The 13145-nt window shown below is 39.3% G+C and overlaps 1 protein-coding gene across 1 annotated transcript in view; it reads left to right on the plus strand.

The window, feature by feature from the left end:
• The first annotated feature begins 2760 nt into the window (after positions 1 to 2760).
• The window catches only part of FAM81A (family with sequence similarity 81, member A), a 122271-nt gene continuing 111886 nt past the window's right edge, over positions 2761 to 13145 (plus strand). Inside the window, exons 1-2 of the mRNA XM_006902784.1 lie at positions 2761 to 2780; positions 3972 to 4245. Of these exons, the coding sequence (XP_006902846.1) occupies positions 2761 to 2780; positions 3972 to 4245 (294 nt within the window). The remainder of the gene's footprint in view (positions 2781 to 3971; positions 4246 to 13145) is intronic.

Genomic DNA, 13145 nt, shown 5'->3' on the forward strand with positions numbered 1-13145 from the left:
CTGAAAATGATCCCAGTTAGTGGCATATTGATTCCTTGTTCAGAAAGCTAATGTTGTTGGGTATCTGTAGCTCAAACCAGATACTTCTAGATGAATGCAGTGACCCTCAGAGAAGAGGATTCCATGTCTCCATTAATTCACAGGCGTTACTGAGTGTTTCAGAAAAGCTGACTACTGCACTTGTATTGCATCTAACAACCACCACCACCTCTTCATAACATGCTCTAAGTATGAGATAAAGTCTCACCATCCTTGCCTTGAAAGAATATCCTAACTGCACTTAGACCAAGTGATATTTGTTTGTTCTTTTGACAGTCCATGGATATTCAGTACTCTTCATCAGCACCACATTTCAAAGACATTTATTCTGCTGTCAGCCTTACTCATTGTTCAGCTATTGCATGCATATGAACCTTTTGAAAATGCCATAGCTGGGTCAGGCACACCTTAATCTTTTTCCCCTTATTCTTTTATTGGTTTGCATACAGTTACTCATATAGTGTTCCATGCATGTGCATTGGGGTTTTTTATGTGCATTGTGTTTTATGCAAATTTTAATTTACATTATGCTTCATTCATGTGCATTGTGCTTTATACAATCATTCATATACATTGTATTTGACATAATTTATGATCCATGTGTATCATTAGCCCATCTTTTCAAGTCCCCATTGAATCTTTTCTATTCCTTCACCACCTCCCACAATCTGCCCACTAACCCCTGCTGTCCTACGGGTTTCCCTCCTTCCTCCCTTTCCACCCCTTCTCCCTTTCTCCTTCCCCTTTTGAACATTTATACACATCTTGCTCAGTTATCCTTCTATGTTTACAATAATGGTCTTGTGCAATATCTGATCTTATGAGGCTAGTTAGTCTTTAAACTGTCATCCTTGCTCTTCAGCACTTTAACGAGGTCTTTGGCAGCAGATTTTCCCAAGGCCACATGGTTTTTTTTAATTTCTCTACTGCTGCTACTAGGAGTCTTGATTATGGAACCATGTAAAATGAAACTGTTGACAGTTGGTCTTTTCTCCATCTGTCAGGACATTCATTGACTGATGATCCAGTGGTGAGGACTGTTTTCTTGATATTGAGATGTAATCCACATTGAATGCTAATAGCCTTTGATTTTCTTTAGTAAGTGCTTCAGGTTCTCTTCACTTTCAGCAAGCAAGGCTGTGTCATCTGCAGGTTGTTGGTGAATGTTACTGCCATCCTGATGCCACATTCGTCATATATATTTGTATTTCATATGTAGGCGTGTATATTTACTCAATATATAGATTCAGTATGGTGAAAAGATGCATACCTTCCCTGATGCCATGTCTCCTCATTCTTTTTGAATACTTGCTTCTTGGTCTGTGTTGGTCTTCCGTTTCAAAAAACAACAGCAAAATTAATGAAAATGGACAAAATAAAGAAATTCTTGTCCAGTCAACTCTGACTCATAGTGACCCCATGCTAGTAGAGTAGAACTATGCTCTGTAGAGTTTTCAAGCTATGACATTTTTGGAAGTAGATCTGCTGGGCTTTTCTTCCAAGGCAAGTATGGGTAGATTTGGACCATCGAGCTGTTAGTTTTGGTTAAGAACTTGTGTTTTATAATTTGAGCTGTTTTGTATATTAATATCTCAACTAAGATATCTTGCAACTTAAAGGTTTGATATTTTATAATTATAAAGAATACTATTTCCTCGTTAGCTTAATCCCCCCCCCCACCTCAAAATGGCTAGAATTGTTAACTTAGAAAACTTAAGAACTCCTTGGGCATCATAGCTTATTTTTTTGGCATGACTTTTTTTTCCTTTTTTTAAATGTGATATTTGTTTGAAATTCGAAGTTTTTTGTCTAGGAAAGTGAAATGTTCACATTTTGAAACTCTAAAAATAAATCACTGGGGAGATGATGCCAAAACAATGGTTTCAATCAGAAACACATTCTGAAGATAGCATGTAAATGAGAACTAATTATTCAATCAGATCACAGTTACTAGGCATTCATTATTTTAAGGCAATTAACAATAATGAGGAGAAACCTATAATAAAATATTTTTAAAACCTGTGGTTTTGTTCAGATTCCTAATCACTTGTGATTATCAGGTGTTCTTCAGATGCAAGATGTAATATGAATGATTATATCTGTAATAATAAAGATTTAACATTTTAATGAGCCTATCACTCTCATCCTCTCAGAGAATAAATAGCTTTCCTCAAATCAGATCACAGTCATTATGTATTGTTTTGTTTGAGATTAATCTAGAAACAAGTGCTCTTAATTTGCTGTGGAATCTACTAAATTTGTTGTCACCATACTTACTTAAAGTTGTTTTCTTTAAAAAACTTAAGAATAGTACAAGACTGAATGAACTTGCTTAAGAAACCAACTTGCTGATTTATCAAGCTTGAGATGTAGGAGTGAAGAAACTTAAGGAAATTCCATTTTAGAATCCTAACTGATTTGTCTAGGTCTTGGCAATATAAATTTCAGAAGCATTTGTATTTTGCTCTATTCTTTTCCTCTAATTTGGAAACATTTGTTGTTTATTTAATATATAAGAGACATTTAATAATATCAGTGTGCCAACATAATTTACTATCCCATTAGTATCTTAATAACTAGTTTTTGAGGTATTTAAATTCTAGATATAAACTATTAAATAACTTAATGCTTATTTTGTTAACAGATGTGAATTATTAAGAAGAAAATGGCCCAACGGAGCACTGTATTTCCTTCTCTTGTCACCAAGGAAAGGTATAACATATGGAAAATATGCATCTAAGGTATACTTTTTCTTTCCACCAATCTCTTGAGGCCTGCTAGTAAATGTGATAATGATTATAAGTGATGCCTCAGTGGCTGTTACATTATTCAGGAATGGTTTTGTTCAAGGGCAAAAGAAGTATTGTATCTCCTCTGTCAGCTTCCAATTTGTGAGATGCTGTCGACCACTCAGTGAGCCTGAATGGTGGTGATTTCATAGTAGCCCCACAGTGGATTTGTATTTACCGTAACAGTAAAGTATAACTAGAAACCAGTAATCTCTATTAACCTTTTTATTCAGAAGTTGTTTATTGGGAGTCTGTAAGTTGAAACTCTCACAGAAGTACATTGCTAGCCCTGCATGATCTTAAATATATTAAATGCATTTTCAACATTTAAAATCAGGCATCTTCAGACACCAGTCTGGCTTTCCCAGCTTTTCCTGAAATATCAGAAAGATCTGGAGAAATGGACCTTCCCTTTCAGATGGTCAGGCTTGGATAGAGTTGAATCATGGTTCCCTCCCTGGTGGTAGAGTCCATAGGGAGTTGCGCAGCTAACCCAAAGGTAGCACTTCTCTGGGGGTTTGAATCCACCAGCAGATTTGAAGGTGAGAAATGGGAGTTTCCTCTTAATCACTCTATAGTCTCTGAAAACCCACTTGGGGTCAGTTTTGAGTCTGGTTCCAACTCAACAGCAATGAGTTGAATTGAGTTGAGTTGGCAGGGAGCATCTCTCTCCCAGCTCTGCAGACTCCCCACCACTGGGATGGCCTAGTGCTAAGGACCTTTGCTGCCAACTCAAAGTCCATAGTTCAAATTCACCAGCTGCTCCCCTGGAAAAAGATGCATGGTCTCCTCTCTTGGGATTGACTGCCTCTGTAAACCCACTTGAGAGTCAGCTGTTGCTTGGTTCAGACTCAACAGCACACAACAACAACAACAACGATATTTGCTTCACTTATTTATGTCACATGCCTGACCCATGTAGGCATTTGAGTTTGTAAACACTGCTTTGGAGACGGGAGAAGAAAGAGGGCATAAATTTACTGGGACATGGAGGCCAGGATCTGCACTCTTCTGGGGTGTGATTTACAGATGTTGTCTGGTTACTCTCCTGGGGCGGAAACCCAGTTAGCATGCAGGGATCGATTAGCTGTGTTTTCTCCCTCCCTCGGTGAGCACCTCTCTCAGTGTGCCTTCCTTCCGCAGGCGAGTTCGCACCATGCCCCGCCACAGCCAGTCTCTGACCATGGCGCCCTATTCATCCGTAAGTCTAGTGGAGCAATTGGAAGATAGGATCCTCTGCCACGAGAAAACCACCGCTGCCCTGGTGGAGCACGCCTTCCGGATTAAAGACGACATCGTCAACAGTTTGCAGAAGATGCAAAACAAAGGGGGAGGCGACCGCTTGGCCAGGCTCTTTTTGGAGGAGCACATCAGGAACATAACTGCCATCGTGAAACAGCTTAATCGGGATATCGAGGTGGGTGACAGGTCATTGCGCATGCGCAGACTCCACCCCCACCCCCCACCCCCGGGCACGGGCTCGAACTCCCACCTCGGTGCCCTTGATCTCCCACCTAGCAGCCAAGTAATGGATTTAGACCGAAGCGCTTTGTATTTTCTATTCTTAATGATTGCCAAGGAAACAGCTTGCACAAATATCCCAGATAAGTTTATTCCAGTCTTTGATGGCAGTTAGTGTCAGTGTTATTTATGTTTAATCTAAATTTACCTCACTGATTATTAAATCCACTTTGTTTTGTTTGGCTCTCAATAGACAGAAAAGAACCAATCAAGTAGTTGCCCAGTGAACCTATTCATATCTTTGAAGACAGCTATTAAATCAATTTGGAGGTCAGCCTTTGATACTTAAGATTAAATATTTCTAGGTTATTTATAATGATTATTTATAACACAGTTTATTTTCAAAACATTTTAAGTACTTTAATTACTTCTCATATTACTACATTGCTCTCTTTTTCTCCATACTGGGTCTAATAAAAGACCAATCTTGTCTATTTTTAGATTTTCCTACAATCAAAACTTACTGTTGTTTATTGAACATCTCCACTACTCATACAATTTAATTCAGAAAAAGTAAAATATTTTAAGTCCTGGGCTTCCATCACTGCATAGTGCTAAAACTTCTCACATGGAATTTTAAAAATATAGTCGTAAAAATATATATGTGACTGGATTAAGAAAAGCCTCTATGTTGTATTGTAGTTAGATGCTATAGTGTTGGTAGGTGGTTAAGTCAACCACAAACCTGCTGTGTCCTGTACCATCCTCATCATCACTGATGCACTGGAGTCCATTGTCACAGTCACCATGTCAGTCCACCTTGTTGAAAGTATTCCTCTGTTTTGCAAACCCTCCACCTTTCCAAGCATGGTATCTTTTACCAAGAGTTGGCCCCTCCTATCAACATTATCAGAGTGTATGAGATGAAGTTTCACCATCCTTGTCTCTAAGGAGTGTCCTGGTTGCACATTATCCAAGACATCTATTTGTTTGTTCTTTTGGTGGTCTTTGTACTCTTTTCCAGTACCACAATCTAAACAATAGAAATTGTTTCAAATGCAAGCCAACTGCTGTTGAAGATCATTCAGCATTGACTAACACTGACAGAACTGCCAGAATCTGGATTTAGAAGAGTCTGTGGCAGGGAGATCACTGCTGTCAGATGGATCCTGGCTGAAGGGAGAAAATACCAGGAGAATGACTGTTTGTGGGTTGTTGTTTTTTTGTTATGGTTTTGGTTTTGGTTTTTTTGTTTGTTGGTGTGTTTTTTAAATTTTACTATGCAAAGGCTTTTAACTCTGTGGATCATAACACATTATGGTTAACTTTGACAAGAATGAGATTCCTTGAACATTTAATTATGCTTATATAAAACCTTTAATTAGACCAAGAGGCTGTTGTTTGAACAGAGCAAGGGAACACTACATGGTTTAATATCAAGAAAGGTATGCATCAGGATTGTATCCTTTCTCCATCCCTATTTATCCTGTCTGCTGAGCAAATTATTTGAGAAACTAGACTCTGTGAAGAATGTGGCATCAGGATTTAAGGAAGATGCACCAATAACTTTTATATGCAGATGGCACAACCCTGTTTGCTGAAAGTAAGAACTCAAAGCACTTGCTGCAGAAGATCAAGGACTGTAGCCTTCAATATGGATTATATCTCAATGTCAAGAAAATGACATTCTCACCACTAGACCTATAGGCAATTTCATGATAGAGAAAAGATTGAAATGTTCAATGACTCCACCTTACTTGGGTTCACAATACCCTTGATACCAGCAGTCAGGAGATATCAGGAGTTTGGCAAAATCTGCAGTTAGCAACCTCTCCAAATGGTTGAGAAGCAGTGATGTCAGTTTGAGAAGTAAGGTGCACCTGTTTCAGGTAATGATCGTTTCAGTCTCTGGGTATGCTGCTGAAATCTGGACAATGAATAAGAATGAGAGAAGAATCAATGCTTTGAACTGTAGTCTTGGAAAAGAGTACTGAATATTTCATAGAATGGCAAAAGAACAGATATGTCTTGGAAAAAAATGCCTTTGAGGCAAAAATGATAAAGCTTCATCCCACCTACTTTAAGCATGTTGCTAGAGAAGCTGTTCCTTGGTGAGGGACATCAAGCTTGGAAAGGTGAAGGGATGACAAAAGAGAGAAGACCTTCACATGGTGAATTGACTGCAGCAATGGGCTCAAGTGTGTCAGATTGTGAAGACGGCACAGGGCTGGACAGGGTTCAGATCTGTTGTTCATAGAGTTGCTTTGAATCATCTTGACTTGATGGCACCCAATAAAAACAGCATGCCACCAGAAGTTAGCTTGGTCAGGTTCGGTAGCCTGCACACTCTAGTGATGTCAGACCTTTGAAAGAATGAAAGATTACCATAGATAATTTACTTGGATCTGTAACATGGTATTTAGGATAATCTTTCCAGTTTCATATTTGGGTGCTAAAGCACTGTAATTTTGAATAGGTTGGCAACCCCATGTTGTCAATATCTCAAAATGTAGTGAATCTCATCTTAAAGATTTCCATTTTCATGATGTTTTACAGAAAATAGTTGTTTATTGTTGTTATGTGCCATTGAGTCGCTTGTGACCCATAGCAACCTTATGTATAGCAGCTCTGAACCCTGCCCTATCCTGAGCCAGTCTCACTAATTCTAACACACCAACCCCCACTGCCTCAGTCACTGTATCATTCCATGTCATCCAGGGTCTTTCTCTCCTGCACTGTCCCTCCATCCTTCCAAGTGTGATGTCCTTTTCCACAGTCTGATCTCTCTTGGCCATGTGCCCAAAGTATGTGAGACAGAGCTTCCAAATCCTAGCCTCCAAGGAGAAACTTGGTTTCACCCTCTCCAACACAGGCCTGTTTGTTTTCTTAGTGGTCCATGGTGTGTTCAAGTCCTATCCAGCACCACAGCTCAAAGGCATCAATTCTTCTGTCATCCTTAGTCATTGTCCAGCTCTCTGATGCATAGCAAGTAATTACAAAGACTGCGGTCTGGATCAGGTGCACCTTAGTTTCTAGACTGACATCGTTGCTTTTCAATACTCTGGAGAGGTCCCTAACAGCACATGTACAGAAAATAGAGGGTTCTCATAAACTCTGCTCTTCAGTGCACACGATTTTCCTACTAAAACTTGTTAATTCTGTATAGCTTAGGAAATGTATCAGGGGCCTTGTTGCCCCACTCCATTCAAATTTAGAGAGGGAGATGGAATCAAAGTGGTAAGAAAGATAATATTCCAAGTCCTATCCTTTCACCCAGTAGTAAAAATCTGTGTCATAGAAAGGCACAAACACCCATGTGTTTGACGATAGAAAATAGTGTGACTCACTATTCTTTCTATGCACAGTGTTTCCCTGTGTGGGTCCTTAGCTGGGTTCCCTTTGCTCATGTAGGTGGAGAGACTAGAGACAGGAGCCAATCTATTCAGGCATTACGTTTCCCCTTGGGTGAAAGCTGAAGGTGTACCTCTGCCTTTAAAAAAATCATAATATTTTTTCCATCAACATAAGAGATGATAGTGCTTGCCATGGATTGAATTATGTACCCACCAAAAATACAAAGTATATAATGATACAATTTGGAAGCTATATAATGGATTTGATAAACCAAATATTTGTAGGAGGATTAAGAGTAGACTATAATACTCCCTAATCTTTATTCATAGGGTTGCAATGAGTTGTGCTTAACTGAAGGCAATCAACAATAACAATCCCATTATAGCCCTAATCCCACATTACATTACGAAAGTTTCCCTGTAATATAGCCTTTAATATACCTTTCCCCACTTGAGATAAAAAAGAAGGAAATGACCTCAAAGGGGTGACCCTTAGCACCATTAAGAAATAATCACTCGGAGTGGAGTGCATCCTTTTTGGGCCTGCCTCCTGCACAATGAAACTCCTTGACATTGTTGAAGGCCAGAAGACATGGAAGTCTCCAGGGAACACCAGACCTATAGACACTAAAAGAAAGCAAGCTCTTGCCTCTACAACTGACAGAGAAGAGGCCTTCCTTGAGAGCTTGTATCCTGAAATTGAACTTCTAGTCTCCTAAACTGTAAGAGAATAGCTTTCGTTAAAGTCATCCACTTGTGGTGTCTCTGTTATAGCAGCACTAGGTAACTAAGCTAGTGCTTTATCCATGGCCATGGATCCAGGGAAAAGTTTTCTTCTTGGTAGTGGCTGTGAGCTAGACTCAGGGAGGTACAGATGTTTAGCACACTGGGCCAGTAACTGAGGGATTGGAGGTTGTGTGTACCTACCAGTGTCCCAGAAAAAGAGGCTTGATTGGTCCACTTGTGAAGAATCAGCCTTGAATACTCTCTGGGACACAGTGTTAAGCTGACACCAGGAGATCTTCATGCATCGGAAGTGACTCAGTGGCACCTGATGATGAGACTCAGCTGAGCCCTGAGTGCTGCTTCAGTTTCTTCATTCTAGAAAGTCATCCCTGCCAGTTCCTTCCTTCCCCCTAATGTACCCATAGAGAGCTCTAGTGGCCCAGGAATTGGGCTGCTAACCCCGGGCCAAGCAGTCTGAATTCACCAGCTGCTTCTTGGCAGAAAGATGGGTGATTTCCTCCTGCGTGATTTACAGCTTCTGAAAACATACTGCAGGGTCAGCCATGAGTCAGTTCTGACTCAGCTGCAATCAGCAACAAATGTTCCCCTAAGACCCAGTACATGCCTCTGTTACACTGCTTGGCATTGTCCCCATCGGGAAATGGTGAACGTTTCACAAAGAGAATAACTTTGTCTTGCTCATTATTGCATTTGCCAGCACAACGCATGGAACAAAGTGCTTCACATTTCTTAAGTGAGTAAAGGTAGAATCCCAGTGAAGTCAGCTGCAGAATTACTGGGAGCAAACAAATCGTATAGGTTGTCTTTGCAAGCTGCATCTTTCTGAGAGGCTTCCAAGGTTCACAAAGGTGAGGTAGGACTTGTCTAGGGTCTCAAGGTCAGTAAGTGGCAGTGCTAAGACTAAATTTAGGCTGTAAAACCCGAAAACCTGCTATTTTCCACTTTTCTACTTTGCTTGAAAAGCTCATCTGAAATCCTGACTCTAGGTAACCAGTTCTCAAACGTGTCAGGCTACAGGCTGTTTAGCTGTTTGTCTTCTGTGTTTGAATCCACCAGATGCTCCGCTGGAGAAGGAGGGGCAATCTCCTCCTGTGCTAGTGAGATCCGATTCGACAGCACACAGCAAGTAATTAAAAAAAAAATTTAAAAAATTTTAAAAAGTTCCCTTGAAAGGCTTAGATAATTAGGATTGTTAGCATACATACCTAGGAATTCAAAGCCATCTATCATTTAGACTTTTGCTGATTGTTTACACTAAATTTGACAATGACTTCACTTTTAACGTTGGAATAAAAAAATCACCTGCAAGGATAGACTATCACAAAACACCCAAAAAACTTCCCTAAGTGACTGTAAGGTGATTTTTGAGCAGTGTACCACCAATGCACTGAGTTGTAAAGTCATTTCAATTCTGCTATTTTTCCAACAACATCTGAAGCACATTTTATGTAATGATTATTTTTGCCTTTCCCAGACGGAATTCTTTCCATATACATATATTTTTGGAGTACTGTTTTGCAAATGATTCTACAATGATTCCTGTTGTAGAGAGGGAAAACTGAGTGAAATCTAATTTTGGAAAACATTTTATTTGAGCTTTTGCTTTTTCTAATAGCTGCACCTTATTAAAAAAATAACAGCAAAGATTTGGAAATGTAATAGATTCTGATATGAGACAAGTATCCACCCAGACATATCCAAATTAGGATATTTGGTGAGACATTGGAATTGCTAGAGTGTAGCTAAACATTAGGAGGCATTGGTGGCCTAGTGGCAAGAAGCTGCGCTACAATCACCAAGGCATGTGGTTCAAATTCACCAGCTGCTCTGTGGGAGAAGGATCTTCCCATGCAATTAAATACCTCAACAGTACACAACAGCAACGACAACAGCAGCCAAACATTAAAATGATATCATGTTATTGTTGTTGAATGCCATTGAGTCAAGCAAGACTCATAACAACTCTATGAACAAAAGACTTAATGCCTTTCCATAACTATTGTCATTTCTCCAAATTAATAGATTTTCCAGAGACATGTGACTTAGGAAGTGGATGCCACTCCTGCTTCCAAACCTGTTTTATAGCTGGGAGCTCCACCAAACACTGTCCACATTGAGGAGCCATTCTGGTATTTGATACCTCAATGCAAAAGGTTCAGCATCACAGCAAAACCAGGGTACTTCATACAGTACATTGACAAGGACTGATGTACAAAGTGGAAGAGTATTCCTCCAGATAGCATTTTCTAAATTAGAGGATTATTTTTTAAAATAGGAAGCAACCGAGCTTAACATAGTATAGAATAAAAATCTAAAAGCATTAAGATGAAGTCTTTATTATAAATAATAAGAAATTTGGGAGGGTGAGTATTATACAAAAGAAACTATTTGTTTATTTAAAGCAGAGAAGCGTGATAATATTCAAGCTATAATTGGATAATGTGAGGAAAATGTTTTCTATGTATAGATTTCTTGACAAATTTCCTCTGTATACTGCCTGGCTTTTTATTCCTTTTGTTGCTGGCTTACACTGTTTTTAAGTTCACTTAAGAAAGGTTTTGGGGAGTTTGTTTTGTGATAGTCTGTCGTTGCAGGTGCTTTTTTTATTCCTTTGTTAAAGGTGAGGTGATTGTTAAGGCTCCTGATAGAATTAGTCAGATAGAACCAAATTAATGCCACATCTTTTCTGTGATACTGAGTAAGTCTTTCTGGTTCTCTATTTTGTGTATCTGAACATAGAAGTAGGATGAAATTAAAGACACACTTCATCAAACTACCAGCTTATATGATTCTCAGAGTCTTAAGAGATAAGATTAAATTATCTTGTTGGATATAATTGTGTTAGTGCCAACTCATAGTAACTCTATACAATAGAATGAAGCACCTGCTGCTTCAACTCTGTCCTGACAGCTAGACTGTGTTTGAGTCCATTTGTTATAGCCGCTGTTCAGTCCATCTCCTGAAGGTCTTCCTCTTTTCCCCTTCATCTTGTACTTTACCCAGGTTCATGTCCTTCTCTATGGACTGGTCCCACTTGAGAACATGTCCAAAGTAAGTAGGATAAATTCTTGCCATTCTTATTTCCAAGGAGCATACAGGCATACTTCTCCTAAGTCCTATTTTTTTAATTTTTTTTATTTTATTATTTTTGTGTGAGTGTACTGTCAAATCAGATCTGACTGGTACAGGAGGAGATTGTCCCTCCTTCCCTGGCAGAGCAGCTGGTGGATTCGAACCGTGCGCCTCTGGGATTGTAGTGCAGCTCCTTACCACTAGGCCACCAGAGCCCCCCCCCCCAAATCCTATTTTTTCTTTTCGCAGAATAAAGTCTATTTCATAATCTTTGTCAACACCATAGTTCATCTTTATTCATTGTCCAGCTCTCAAATGCATAGCAAGTGACTGGAAAGACAGTGGTCTGAATCAGATGCACTTTAGTCCTCAAACTGATTATCGTTGTTGTTGTTGTTGTTGTTATGTGCTGTAGAGTCGCTTGCGACTCATAGCGACCCTATGTACAACAGCCCTAAACTCGGCTCTGTCCTGTGCCAATCGCACTGTCTCCGACACTCCCATCCCGATTATCCTCCTCAATAATTTGGAAAGGCCCCTAACTGCAGATTTTCTCAGTGCAATGCATCTCTTTACTTCCTCACTGCTGACACTAAGGGTGTTAACTGTGGATTCTTGACATTGAGATGCAGTCCATACCAAAGGCTGTATCCCTTGATCTTCTGCAACAAGTTCTTCAAGTCCTCCTCACTTTCACCATGCAAGGTGTGTCATCTACATTACACAGGTTATTGATGAGTCTCCCTCCAATTCCTGATGCCACATTCTTCTTCATAGAGTCCAGCTTCTCAAATAATTTGCTCAGCATACAGATTAAATACATAGAGAGAGAGAATGCACCCTTTGTGTTAATGATAACTGGTGACTGGTTGCAAAAGTGGGAAACAGTGAAGAAGGGATAGTAGTTGTAAAATATGGGCTTGGTGATAGAAATGAGGCTGGAAATAGAATGAATGAATTTTGTATTTACAATGATTCATTCATTGCAAATACTTCTTAAAGAAACACAAACAACAATTTACACATGGATCTCACCTGATGGGCTATATAGGAATCAGATTGACTACATTTGTGCAAGAAATCATCAAAGAAGCTCAATATTAGCAGTCAAAACTAGACTGGGGCGGACTTTGGGTCATACCATCAATTATTCATTTACAAGTTCAAATTGAGGCCGAAGAAAATGAAAAAAAGTCCACAGGAACAAAGTTATGATCTTGAATCAACTCCATCTGAATTGCAAAATCATCTTAGGAATAGGTTTCAGACATTTAACACCAATGTTGAAGACCAGATGAATTGTGGAATGGTAACATCCATGAAGAAAGGAAAAGGTCATTACAAAAAACAGAGGACAAAGTAAAAACCTAAATTAATATTAGAAGAACTTCTAAAATTTGCACTGAAGCATTAAGAAAACAAAGCAAAAGTAAAACATGCCAAAGTAAAAGAGCTGAAGAGAAGATTTCCAAGGGCAGCTTGGGAGGAGCTTGGGAGGACAAAGCACATTACTATCATGGAATGTGCAAAGAGCTGGAATTGGAGAACAAAAAGGGAAGAACTGGCATCAAGGTTGGGGTAAGACAGAAAAACTGGATAGATTATGTATACTGAATTGAAACAGATGAGGGAGAGAACAGTTTAAAAGTAATATATGATAGCATATTATGATTATCACAGGAGT

The sequence above is a fragment of the Elephantulus edwardii genome, unplaced genomic scaffold (assembly GCF_000299155.1).
Source record: "Elephantulus edwardii isolate Elephantulus edwardi_28Jun2011 unplaced genomic scaffold, EleEdw1.0 scaffold00449, whole genome shotgun sequence".
NCBI classification, from domain to species: domain Eukaryota; kingdom Metazoa; phylum Chordata; class Mammalia; order Macroscelidea; family Macroscelididae; genus Elephantulus; species Elephantulus edwardii.